The following is a 14,634-nucleotide window of genomic DNA, read 5'->3' as shown; positions in this document are numbered from 1 at the left end:
CCAAAAGTATTGGCACCCTAGCGGTCCAGTAGCTTTCACAATCTTTCTGTCCACTCGCCTCCAAAATGCACCGGCCTTTGCGAATACTTGCACCGTCAAAGCCAACATCAAAGTTTGTCGCAACAAACTTTACAAATCTAGATGCATTTTTTTTCTTTTCTTACAAGCATAAGTTTCTTAACACAAAATTGACCTTATAAGCTCGAGTCATGTTTCTTTTTTCTCTAAACATGCTGAAATTCGGATGGAATATAGACACATTTTTTTATTGTGTTCTGATATATATATATATATATATATATATATATATATATATATATATATATATATATATATATATATGATTTCTAATATAATTTGTACGTGTAAGGAATACAACAAATCACTTGCATTGTTTGAATAAATTGTAAGATGTTATTACTGAGACAAAGAAGGCATTACCTTTTGTTATGTATCGTTAATTAATTTCCCTGTATGCTTCTTGCAAAACCTTTTCCCTTTTTTTTTTGAACTCATCTCTATGCCAATACAAATATTTAGTAGTGTAACAACTGAAAAGTTAAAAATCTAGAGTTAAATCAGAGAAAAGTTAAATTAGGCATGAATTATGTGAGGTGACAAAAAAGTATGACAGCAAAAAAAAAAAAAACTTGTAGAAACTTGTAATTTCAATTTATAAGCAATCTTCCATTCTAAAAAAACCATATGGTCTTTGAAGATCTTTTCTCTTAAAAATATAACCTTAATCTTCTGCCAGTGTTGGCATTTATGGCTTAAAGCTAAGCACAGACATGCCAGCCTATTCTGTTTACATGCTGGCATTTCTTTTGTAAGAATTGAATGATTTGTTGTATTTGTCTTTGCTTGATTTTTTTTATTAATGCCAATAACATAAAAACATTTTAATTTTTTTTTTATTTTTAGTCCACAACCTAGTGAACCACCATGTGTTTTTAATAGAGACACCAAACCAATTCTATCATTATTCTTGCAATCTAATTACACCCCATTCATGGCAAAAGTATTCCATAATTAATGCTCTGCAGGATAATAGTCCCTGCCCCAAAGCAAAACTTGTTCAAAAATTATTTGAGGAGCATAACAAAAATCTCAAGGAGGTAACTTGGCCACCAAATACCCTAGATCTCAATCCATATCTTTCATCTGGACCACAAAATATTAGGTAGCTGCTTTTAATGTTATAGGTGATCTCTTTTTATATAGACAGCTTAAATGTGGCATATTTTTCCATGTGTCTTAACTGTAGTGTCATTGTAGTATACTTTACAAATGAGTAGGTATCTGTCTCATCTACATGCCTTCCACATCAGCCCCCGCTCCCCTACAGGTCTTGCCTGTGAACTTGAAGTCAGGCCGCCTCTCTTAATGTCTTCTGATAGGGTGTCTCGGGGCTGCTTGGAAGTGATACTAAAGGTAATTGCATCTGAAATGGTGTGACAAAGAGGATTCATTATAAAAGCTCTCTCAGGGCTGGAGAAGCTCTCAGTGTTGGGCACACTTAACCCTGCAGTTCTGTTTCATGGTTTATGCACTGAGTCCAGGAGAAAGAGCATCCTATTGTACACCCTATAATGACCAAATGACAAAAACAGGTCATTTGCATTTGTCTCATCATACACAAATAATAGAAATTTGTGTTTTTTAATCACAGGTTAAATAATACACACACTAAAGGGGTAAAGTATTTAGAATGATTCATTTAGGCTGGATTTTTAAAAAATATTTCTCTCTCTCTCTCTCTCTCTCTCTCTCTCTCTCTCTCTCTCTCTCTCTCACACACACACACACACACACACACACACACACACACACACACACACACACACACACACACAACATTGTACCATTTTTTAAATGAGTGAGAATGCAAAACAAAATTTATTTTATTTCTTATAAGGGCTCAAGTTAGTATGTAAGGCATAACAAAATGACTAACAAACAAAATATAAAAAAGAAAATAATCCCTGTTCAAAAATTTGCATACCTTTAATTCTTAATATTGTGTATTGCCCTTTTTAGCATTAATGATGGCATGCAGTCTTTTGTATTAATTGAGGTCCATAATTCTCTCAGGTAGTATAGCTGGCCATTCCTCTTGACAAAATGCCTCCAGTTCCTGTAAATCTTTTGATTTGTCTTGCACAAACTGCATGTTTGAGATCCCCACAAAGTGGCTCAATGATATTTAGGTCAGGAGACTGTGATGGCCGCACCATAACCTTCACCATTTTCTGCTGTAGCCACTGTAGGGTCAACCTTGATTTATCCAAGAGCGTCCCATGTGGAGCTTTCGTGCTGTAAAATGCAAATTGTCTGCCAGTATTTTCTGATAACATCTGATAAAATTAATCATGCCATCAATTTTTATTAATTTCCCTGTGCCACTGGAGTTTACACAGCCCCAAAACAGAAGAGATCCACCACAATGCTTTACAGTGTGGATGATATACTTTTCACTGTAAGGCTTGTTGACTCCTCTCCATGGTTGTGACTATATAATTCAATTTTGGTCTCATCGCTACAAATGACTCTGCTCCAGAAGATGTGAGGTTTGTCTAGGTGCTGTCTGGCATACTGAAGGCAAGCCTTTCTGTACCATGGGTGCAGTAAAAGCTTTCTCCTTGCAACTAAGGCCATGCAGGTCATTTGTGTTCAACTATCTCCTCATTGTGCTCCTTGAAACCACGCCACCACTTTTTTCCAGAGCAGCCTGTACTTCTTTTGAAGTTGTTTGTGGGGTTTTCTTCTGGGGTTTGTGGGCTTTGTATCAAAAGAACCTCTTATTTTCCACATCTTTATCAGAGATTAAATAATACTCATTGGCATTTTCAAGTGTTGAGGTAACTTTTTATATCCTTTTCCTGCTTTAAATTTCAACTACCTTTTTACGCAGGTCCATTCAGTGCATCACCTCATGAGCTGAGAAACTCCCAGACTATTTATGCACATACACTAATTGCAATTGAGCCACAGTTACAATTGAATTAAAAACGATGCACAGGTGTGGAAATGTCCCATTTAGCCATTTAAACTTGTGTGATTTAGCCTGTGTGTGTATAATGTGGCCAAACATTAAAAGATATATAAACTTTTGTTTAGGTGATTTCAGTTATCATTAGGTTAAGTAAGAAAAGGTTAGGTTAACTGAAAAATTTTCTTTTGCATTCTCAGTCATATTTTCTAAATAAATGGCAGTGTTTAACAGTTTCTTTCAGGGTATGCAAACTTCTAAGCACATACATACATACATATATATATATATATATATATATATATACACACACACACACACACACACACACACACACACACACACACACACACACACACACACACACATATATTCAATTATGTAGCCTAGATGTTTTTAAATAATTTGACCCTAAATAAATTAGTGATTAAAAACCACATATATTTAGAAAATGTAACTAATGACATGAACTGCTCAATAAGAACTGCTCGTGTCACCTTGGAGCCATGAGAATTTAAAAACAAAGCCTCAATCTTTCAAATTAGCATTAATAACCTAAAAAAAATCACTATAAATAACTTTTCGGCAATCATACTGAAAATGCTTTAAAAGTATTTAATGCCATGATTTAGCAGTTTCATCAGCAACAGCTGCCTTGTGAAGTTCTCTAGTAGAGATTTACTGTAACGAGTGATAACCTGAGTTATGGTTGAATAAGCTGGCCTTCCACATTGTCTTAAGCTGGATTCCATAGAGCTCCTGATGCCCTTGAGCCATATGCACAGCTACTTCAGTGAGCAAATGAACACACAAAGTGCACACAAGGCCTGCACATCCATGCTATTCAGAGCGAAAAAAAGGAACTTCATCCAGCTGAGGCAGGGATCCACAGAGTCTAATTCTAGAACAATCTGTTATCCTTACCCAAGTTAAAGTGTCCTCCCTGCACCTTAGGTCACACACATGCACCTTTTCTCCATTTGACTGAAGCGCACTTTTTCCTTTTGTGGTTTTACTATTGTCTTGACAATGTATTCAAATTAGAGAGTGTGGTCTGATTTCACTGATAAATAAATGCAACATATTCTTCTAATATCTGAGGGTAAAATATCAGAAAAAAATGGACAAAATCTAAAAAGAAAAGAGATTTGGGGTATACAGAGAAATCATTGAATCAAGCACATCCTCCCCTTGATGGCCCCATCTGCTTATGCCTTTACACTGATCTATTTGTAGTAGACGATCAGGTTACATACAATAGTCGCTGACGGATAGAGCAACAGAAGTGCATGCTGCCAGACCTATTTTGCCTCTGTTAAAAGACCCCCACTCAACTCAACTCACTTAACTGACTACATCTTACAGTACTTGCCTGGCATGTGTCTATATTTGCACAGCTGTAAATGGAGCTTCAGAATCATTGTCAACCAACGTGCCAACAGTGAGAAATTGTGTTGTCTAGGCAGAAATAATAGGCCGGTAATATCTCCCATCCGGAGAGCAGGTCTACAGAGTGTCTACAGACTCGGATTCTTACCGTGTATGGACTCCTGCCAAAATCTAATGTCATCACACTTTCTGTTTCATACGTTAAACAACTTGGACTTTGACACCAACTAAAAAAACAACAAAAAAACAGGGGGTGGGTGATGGGGGAATTTGGGGAGGCTAATTTATGTGCAGCTTAACCACATGGGAGAGAGTTGCCTTTCACTACAGAAGAAACGGCCAAGTTTACTGAGCTTGCCGAAATAACAGGCTGTTGATTTCTACAATTAATTACATTAATCCAGGATGCCAGCTGGCTGAAATGCTTTTTTTTTAATTGTTTTTTTTTTTTGTAGGAAACTTCAGAAGACCTCAAGACATTAATTTCTGGATTCCTGTGCTAGTACACAAATACATGCTTTCAACAAAATGTATTTTCATTGTTTAAATATTCACTTAGTCTAAAAGTCTAAAATGGCGCTTTTCTTTGACACCTAAATTCATTCCAAATCTCCTCTTAAATTATCCAATTAAATATGATGGGACAGAAATAAGCAAAGAAACAAACACACTACTGTGGAGGTATTCGTTATGTAGTCACAAGACCTGTCCTGATGACTGCCTGATTTGAGCTGTTTGTGATATTCCCCTTCAAACACATGCTGCTTTGTTCCACTGTTTTAGTAAAACACTGAAGTGACACTACATCAGTGGCAAGAGCATTTATAGAACACATGAAATTCTTTACATTATTGGCACAACATTCATTATAAGCCAGTTAACAAATACAATAAAAGCAGTATACTGTCAGTATATGAACAGCAGAGAGATCAACACGCAATAAGGGCCCCCCCCCAAAAAAATTAAATAGCTAGGACAAAGGTTACATTCCACACAGAGAAGAAATTGACTTAAATAAAAGTAATAATAATGATAAAAAAATAATAAGAAATGTGGCTAAACAAGCAATCCTTTCATTTTTTTCCCCATTTACAGACAAAATATTACGGTTCCTTAAACAAACTGCCTTATTTAAAATACTGTATATGTATCCAAATCTGTGATATTGTTAGTGTTTCGGCTGGTAATCAATTGGATCGAGCTGAAACCCCACGTCTGTGCCACGATGGGATTTTCTAGCCCAGGGTGGGAGACTGATGGTGAAATGATGAAATAAAGTGCATTTGCTCCCGGCAACTGGCTGTGGAGATACTTAGAAGAGAAAGCAGCATTGGCACTGGTTTGCCTGCTGCAGCTGGTAGCCTGCCCTCTACCCCAGAGCACAAACTCAGTATGCCAGGCTAAGCACTGTATACTGCCCACACAAGTATTATTACTGCTGCTCAGAGAAAAAATGATGAGGAGGAGAAAACTGAATAGCCAAAAACAAGAAAACAGTCAGAAAATGTATAAAGGGAGCGGAAATAAAACCTGAAATAAACAGGAATACGGTACATCTTGTGCAGTCTGGCTGGCTCTAGCTGCATATGTATCTTTCTCTTGCTTCATTCTTCATATTTATGTAGTATATGCCTAATAATTGTATTAACTCCAGCAGCCTAACTGCCCAACATGTACATGAACACAACTGAAAGGGGAAAAAACAACAACAAAATGTTTCTCTTGTCCCAGTGGTCTGAATTGCCCCAATGTCTAATCAGTATAGAAAACAAAACCAGCAGGGGGCATCAGAAAAAAGGATAGATGGGACTGCTCTGCATTATCCATTAGAGGACAAAAAAAGGTCGTCAGTGTTGACCGCTTGGGTAAACTCTGTTCCTCAGAACTACCACAGGGGGCAGGTGATGGCACACTCCTGGATAGTGTTGAATGTGATCAAACCATCGGGTCACGTTCGAGTATTTTTCTTTCTGCTGTACTGCAAGCTCCATCTGATTTATGGGAAGAAGACCACAGCAAAGAAATCATTTACAGAAACGGTGAGAAATCATTTGAATAGTTATTTACAGCAATAAAACCATTTTACCATCTTTAATTTCCATTTTACCATCTTGCACTTCATTCATATATGAAGCTTTCGTTGCTGAATTTGCAAGTGACCAGTTTAACACATAAATGAAAACACCAATATAAATGAAATATATCATTATGCTTTTCATCCTAAAGCTTTTCCATCTTCCTGGTCATCAAATACAAAGCAGAAGAACTTACAATGATGTGGTGGATGCCATAGTACATCAGTGTGTCAGCAAGAGTGATCCTATTTCCAGCCAGATACACCTTGTCCACCAGGTACTGATTGAGCTCCTGCAAAACAAAGACAGAAGAACTTTTGAGCTTAAAGTCTAACTTATAATGGATCAAATATAGATTCACATATTCAAATCATTTCATTTGAATTATCAGGACTCTCTAGTGACCCCTGTTAATGCTAAACCTTTGTATTCACTCAGTGTGAAAATAATAAGGTATTACCAAAAATTAAAAAAATTAAAAACGGCTGAATGTTAAGAATGTTGATGTCTAATGGGGAAATGCACTGGTTTCTGTTGTTTATAGATTGCTGCTCATTGTTCTAGTAAATATTGTGTTTAATAGCCTGTTTACATCTTATAGAAATCATTAAAATGCTTCTGCTTCCTCAGGCAAACTATTAATTTTTTTTTTTTTTGCAATGGGGCCTATGTAGCCTCTCCACTGCATATACATGTCTGTCGGTGTGTGTTTATGTAGGTACATATGAGTCAGCATACAGAGAGGAAGGTGCAACAAATAATAGCCTGGTGCAGAGCCAAAAGCCTGTCTCTGGACATTGACAAAGTAAGAAATTGTTGTAGAGCACAGAGCAACAATCCTCTGCTAAACATCGGGATCCTGACGGATCCTGGGGATTAACAACTAGACTGTCTGATTCGTTCCCATTCAACAGCTACTGTAACTTGCTGAAAAAGTAAATGCGGTCTATTATAGAAAGGTTTCAGTACATAAAGTGAATTACAGCTGGGATGCAAAGCTATAGTGCAAAGCTTTGCATTTTCAGATTAAAGTGTTTTATTTATTAAAATGGCCTTTGGAAAATAATGTGCAAAAATAATAACAGCAACATCTACAGCAAACAGTGCAAACAAAAGTTTATTTAAATAAAGAATATTTAATAAAATTGTTTAAATAAATTCAAGTGTGTTAAAGTATATAGTAAAAGTACATTTTTGTGACAAAATGCGACCGTCACTGAAGTCAACTTGGGGTAACGAACATGGTGGTGCATGTTTACTATTCCATATTTATTTTAACTAGCATGTAGTGCTTGAAGTTAGCACACACTTTAGGAGCATTTAAGTTATAACCGCTGTGCTTTTGCTTTATACTGGTGAAAATCTTAAATAATTAAATTTTTTGTTCACTGTAAAATAATATTGTGAATAACTCTGCGACTGCGTAATAAACGAATCAGTCATTAATCTTGCGTCTATTCTAAATAGCTTCATTGACATTTGAATATCTGAATTAAATTGTTGTTTAATAGATCTCGGACAGGAAAATGAGTCTTTTGCCACTGTTGCATCTAATAACTGCTATATTTTATAGAAAAAATAAAAAAATAAATAATTTGGATGTGGACAATCTTTTGCACTTTTGTGCAGTATTTTTGAGCATCTTGAGGGATAAAAGAGACAGTGCCTGATTAGTAGGAAGTTAGGCATTTAGATGGCTCTCTGATGTCTTTGCCATGAGCTCATGGCTGCAAGTCCTCTAGCCTGCTCTCTCCTCAGTATTGTGATGTGCTATTGTCGACGCCTGTTGACTTGCTTAATCACAGACAGTGAACGACCCTGGGCAAACACCATCGGGTCTTCATTACTGTTTAAAGTGACAGTATTAAAAGTCACTCAGCACATTTCCACTCCTGAGCAGTCAAACACTGCTAAAGCAAAGCTATTCCAGTCTCAGTGTACACATGCTCTTTACATACATGAGTTTTAAACAGGATTGTGTGTGATTCTGAATACTGCATGATATAAGCAATTATACCCACCAAGTCAGTTTATGTCTTAATCCGATTACTGTTTAGATGCCGTAGTATCCGTTTAACATGTTTAAAATACTCAAATTTAAACAGTATTTTGAACTGTATCTTAGGAAGACATCATTATGTAGTTACACCACATACCACAGGTCCCTGCTGTATAAATAGTCCACAATCAAACATTATACCCAGAAAGTCCCTTTCTATTAATAAACAAATCTGAAGGGGGCTGACAAAATGTGCGTGGCATTAAATGGACTACTAACTACAGGGTCAAACTTCAGTTATTGTGTATTCTCTTCTTATTATTAAGAGTCCAATCAACAAAAGTCATATTATAACCATATCATATATACATTGACACCCAGGTTTCATAGATCCGCTGCCAGACACACATGGTGAACTCATAGATGTGAATAATTTGAAATAATCTTAACTTGAACACATATTTACTGAACTTGTACACAATGGGATTAGTGTTAAATCTATAACAAACTTGGTAATGACTCAATAGCTCCTGGTTACACAAATGACTATATACAGTTGCAGACAAGCCATTATTTATAATCACAATGTTGTGACCCAGATAAGGATGGAGTCTCTTTTGAGTCTGATTCCTTTAAAGGTTTCTCTCACATCGTCTCGGAGTTTTTCTGTGCCACTATTGCATCAGGCTTGCTCATTAGGGATAAATACAAATTTAGGCTATTCTTAAAAATATTCTTGTTTGCCGTAACCCGACCGACCCTGTCAATTTAGGACCGACTGCATTAAAAAAAAAAATTTTTTTTTTTTTTGCTTTAAGTCTGACCAACTTGCCGGTTGTAAATTTGCGTTAAGACCAACCTTTTTTTTGTAGTTTTCAAGCAACTAAGACAAAAGCAATAAAATAATATTAGTGGTAGTAGTAGTAGCCTGAAGGCACGGGTTGAAGACCCAGTCAGTGACGTCACGATATCCTAATTTGTTTAACGTCATACCTACGTAATCACCATCACCAAAATTGTACTATTTTTTTTACATTGAAACTTGAAAAAAAAAATATATATATATTATATATATATATATAGACCTATATATATATAGACCATATATATATATATATAGACCTACCTACCGACCTTTTTTTTTTTTAAACTGTTACTGCAAACCAAAATATTTTTAAGGATGGCCTTAATTTGAAACTTTTATTCTAATTTTTATTTTATTTCTGTAAAGTCATTAAGACAATGACCATTGTTAAAAGTGCCCCAAACAAATGTGTACAATATGAATGATGTGCATAGTATATCTTATGAATGAATCACATTAAGGTTAAAACACTCAAATGTCCAACAGAGTGCACAAGAAAGTAGATAAAAATTAGAATGATTTCAGATCACATATGAAGTAAAAGTGAGTAAATGTTAATAAATAAAAAAATTACTCATTAACTATTTGGTTCATAAGGTCATAACCATGGCAACAGGTAAACTCAGATCATGTGTTATGCACCACACAGATAAAATAAACTATTATAAGTATTTAGATCAGAAAATATTAAACAACTGAATTATTTATAGCTTGCTAAGAAAATAATTCTGATGGTGATGTTATGCAGTATCATTGCAAGACCATTGGCGCCCTCTGCAGGATAAGTGGTTTTTTAAAACATGATCATTATTAGAATTTTCCCCATATTGGCTTTTCCACCATTTAGAATTATCAGTTGTTTTTGTTTTACTCTCCTTAAAACTTTGTAAAATCACCCAATTTATAATCATGGAACTGAAACTATCCCCCCAAAAAAGATTTTTTTATTTTATTTTGATATACGGTAAAGTTCATCCACAACATGCAAACAAATTTAACAGTGAGGTCTTTAAACAAGAAGTGAAGGTATATTTTAGCGACACTTCTTTAAACCCAACCATACCTTGTAGAAAATGAAGGACCTCACCATTGTGTACTTACTTTGAGTAATTCTAGAACTGCCATCAATCTACTGGGATTTTAACACACAACAGCCTCTAGAGTTTTTTCAGGGTGGTGCAATAAAGAAAAAACATCTGGCAGTTCAGTTGCTGGAAATGCCTTTTTGATGAGAGGTCAACAGGCAATGGCCAGACTGGTTAGAGCTGACACAAAGGACAGAGTAACTCAGATTATCGTCCTGTCTAATTGCAGTGAGCAAATAAGCATTTCAGAATGCACGGCACACTGAACCTTGGCCTCAAGGTTCAGTGTGCCGTGCATTCTGAAAAGGGTTACAACAACAGAAAACCATGTCAGATTCCACTTCTGTCAGACAAGAACACAAAGATGGGGCTGCAGTGGGCACAGTCTCACCAAAACTGGAACTATTCAAATATAGTCAAAGCTACAGAGATACTGGAGTCTAATCAACACTTGCATTCTACCATATTTTAGTTGAAGGGGCAAACATGTCAAGGACGGGAAAGAGTAGGAGAGAGAGAGAGAGAGAGAGAGAGAGAGAGAGAGAGAGAGAGAGAGAGAGAGAGAGAGAGAGGATATGTTTATAAAAACATACAGACAAAAATAAAATATTGAAGCCAATTACAGCATTTCTGATCATTTGTTACTGTACATATAATTCAAGTAAAACGAACTAGTAAAACGAATAAAGTAAAACGAATTCAAGTAAAACGATATTCCATTTTTTAAATGAAATTCTAATTTAGGTGAAAATGAACTCAACAGTTCTTCATTTCTGTTCTGCTCCTTGTTGGGTCGTGTTTTTTAGGTCAGTGTGTTTACACAGTTACAGTGTATGATTTCTAAACGAGTTACATAGTGGGATGACCTCATTTTGAGACATATATGAAGTGTTTTGAGTAAGTTTCTACAGAGAATGGAGTTCACAAATCATGTCCATTCAACAGAAATTAGCCCCTCATGTTCTAGATATATTTGCAAAAAGTTCTAAAAACATGTTTTCCACTTATTTTTATCTTGTTCGTATTTTTGACATTCAGACCAAATAAAATACAAGTAGAATATATAGACTGAATATTATATATATATATATATATATACACACACACACACACACACAAGTAGTTTAGCAGATTAACAATGCTGTTGTATAACTAAAAAATTTTTTTTATTTATGGCCACCATAAATCTATAGATTCACAGTGCATGAATGACATATTTAACTTGAATTTGAGGGTTATAAAAAGAAATCCAGAGAGGTATTATTTGGAGATAGTAAAACTACATAACCATAAACAGAAATAACTTTTTCAAACACGGTCTTTGTTAAAATGATTGTCTGCATGGCAAAATGTCAAAAACTCTTACTTTGAGTATAAACTTGACCTCATCTTTAGAGCAGTGGTCAAGTCTGGTCAATCGATACTCCAGCCATTGTTGGACAACAGCTCTCTGCTCAGCTGAATCTCCCAATAGTTCCCTTCTCTTAGCCTCCTGTACCAGGTGGCAGCTGATGGTGGCCAAGCCAACTAAAGACTGGCCATTGTTGTTCTTGAGAACAGGGACCTAAAAATAAAAGAAAGAGTATAATCACTGGCTTTATAAAAAATATCATAATATAAATTAAACATAAAAAGAAGCTTGAACACATTTTCATCCCAGAATGCGAAACTACAACATCAAACTCATGGGCGTAAATTTTATTTGACAAAAAATATAAAAATTTCTCATGAGCAATTTTTGAAGGGGGACACAAATAATACAGTCTAATTGTACTTATAAAGATATGTTCCCACAGTGAAAAATGTTGCTTTTATCATTATTATTGTAGCATGGAGACTGCGTCATTATGATCATTTTCAAAGTTTTTCTCAGGTTCAATGACGACAGCAGATTTTTCTTCAAAACAATTTAATGAAAAAAAAAATGGCTTTGGCGTGTTAGTTGCAGTGCGCTATGCAACGAGCTATTGTAAACAAGCTAACGTTAACTAGATAAGCAAGATTTTAATCGCTAATATAGCAGATTCATGGAAAATTACATCGGTAATCAGCATTTTTGCCGCAACTAGATTATGAATGAGTTTGCATCACCTACATTAAAGAGAATCGCTTTATTTAAAGTGAATAAAATCCCCTAGTCCAACATTACTCGTGTGCGCAGAGTAGTTGAGATTGACTGGGAAAGCAGGCAGTGGGTCAAAACACTGTGAAGAAGGGGAGGGGGAACTCAACTGTTTCTAAATGCATTTTTTGCGTTTTTTTTTCCTACTTACACAATTATTTAGGTATACATACATATATTTTTCACAATAAAGAGTGCGATATTTTTAAAATCCTTTTTTTTTGGGGGGGGGGGGGGACGACGACGACGACGACAACGCTCGGATGCGGGGGACATGTCCCCTCTGACCCAATAAGAAGTTGCAGCAATAGCCAACAATGACTAATTACTCTCTGCCTGTGCCAATCTCTCAAATCCTTCACGTTTGGGATATGAGGTAAATTGTTTGGATGAAAGCACTCTCTCACAATAAACATCCAATATCATTTAAATCACCACAAAACATGTAACAAATTATGACATGATCTAATTAAGCAATTCCAAATGGTATAATAATTGCATAACTCCAAAGGGCACATCAGTCAAGTCAAGCTTTTATTGTTATTTCAACCATATATAGCTGTTGCAGTACAACGTTTCTCAGGACCTGGTGCTACATAGAACAAAGACAGAGATAGGGACTTACTAAGTTAGTCCTAGATACATAAAGTTCATCTGTGCAACCTGGTGCAAACAGTGCAGGAGAAAAAAGACAGTGAAGGACCTGAAACACTGTCTGGTGAAGTGAATAACATTATTTTGTTATAGGGGTCAAGGGGTAGGATATGTTAGGCAACAACTGACCAGTCCGCTCTCAAAGATTGTGCTGAAACGTTTTTACTCAATTGCAAATCTGACGACATTAAATATTAAGTAGAAAAATAATCAGAAGCTTTTAGTAAAACAAAACAAAAATACAGATGGATCCTGCAACAAGACCATTGTTAAAGTGGGGTCTTTAAAGCACAAGCGCTCAGCATTACCAAAGTAATGTCTATAAATCAGGTCAACTTGGACCGAACGTTCTGCTATAGAATAGTTCTCTAATGAAAACCTCAGATGACTGTAATAATGTAGGTGTGTGCTACATGGTTCTTCACATATCAATAACGAGCCTTAAGACATAGGACACAGAAAGCAAGCTGTAAATATCCTCACGCCTTTATAGGCCTGAGCACAACCGTGGCTCCGGATCCACTGCGCTTACTGAATGTGACTGTGCAGGTGAGTAAAACGTACCATAAACTATAAACACTAGCCAGAAGCCAGTTACTTAATTCATCACATCACGTCGTCCTCCATAAGCAGGTGTAATCATATAGCCTATACTTGTTTATACTTATCGTGTCTCCTCTTACTGATCAATGTAAAGCCTCAAACTGAAACTACATTCTCCGTATTACAGTCAAAGCAGCTAGCTAAGCTAACTGTTGTTAGCATTAAGCATTTTGTTTAGCCCCATTATAACAATGTAAGTGCCCGTATATCTATCACTCAGTATAAGTGTCACAAACGTTAAGTGTGTGAAATCACCTTTCTTTCTCCTTGGGTACTGTATTTATTTGTTTTTTTTAATCCCAGGAATTTCTCCAACGAAGAGAGCTCTCTCAACGCCATCTTGCCGCACGAGGGAAGTAGTACAGCGCCACTCGCTGATTGGTGGAATGGTTTGACCACACCCACAAAAGAGCCGTGATCTGATGTGCTCACAGCACTATTCATACATGTTACTACAACTGGTTGCTATTGTAATAAGCTACAGAGAGTGGGTAGTGTAACTGGTATTCCTCTTGACAACTAATTCTTATCATTAATGTTCATTATTTCACTAATTTAACTCAAATAGTGAAACCTGTGTATTATATAAATTCAGTACACACAGACTTAAGTAGTGTAAGTCTTTGTTTCTTTTAATTGTGACGATTTTACAATTAAAAGTAAGCCAGCCATTTTGTCTGTGGTTCATGAAAGGCTTAACAAGAGGACTAATACAACTACTGCAGCCAATTTCTTGACACGTCTGTGTGTGGTGGCTCTTGATACCTTGACCCCAGCCGCAGTCCTTTCCTTGAGTTGATTTGCTTATTGGCATGTCACCATATTCCAATTTATGAGATACTAGAATTGT

General features: G+C 36.0%; 1 protein-coding gene across 1 annotated transcript; it reads right to left on the bottom strand.

Moving 5' to 3' along the window:
* Positions 1 to 5,187: 5,187 nt before the first annotated feature.
* On the bottom strand, positions 5,188 to 14,179 carry eef1e1 (eukaryotic translation elongation factor 1 epsilon 1). The gene is made up of 4 exons (XM_027176871.2): positions 14,040 to 14,179; positions 11,772 to 11,969; positions 6,653 to 6,748; positions 5,188 to 6,372 (listed from the first exon to the last, which is right to left on the bottom strand). The coding sequence occupies exons 1-4, from the start codon at positions 14,121 to 14,123 to the stop codon at positions 6,229 to 6,231; spliced, it is 522 nt and encodes a 173-aa protein (XP_027032672.2). The 5' UTR covers positions 14,124 to 14,179; the 3' UTR covers positions 5,188 to 6,228.
* Between the last annotated feature and the right edge of the window lie 455 nt (positions 14,180 to 14,634).

Source organism: Tachysurus fulvidraco, chromosome 25 (assembly GCF_022655615.1).
Source record: "Tachysurus fulvidraco isolate hzauxx_2018 chromosome 25, HZAU_PFXX_2.0, whole genome shotgun sequence".
NCBI lineage: Eukaryota > Metazoa > Chordata > Actinopteri > Siluriformes > Bagridae > Tachysurus > Tachysurus fulvidraco.
This window is presented reverse-complemented; position numbering and strand designations above follow the sequence as displayed.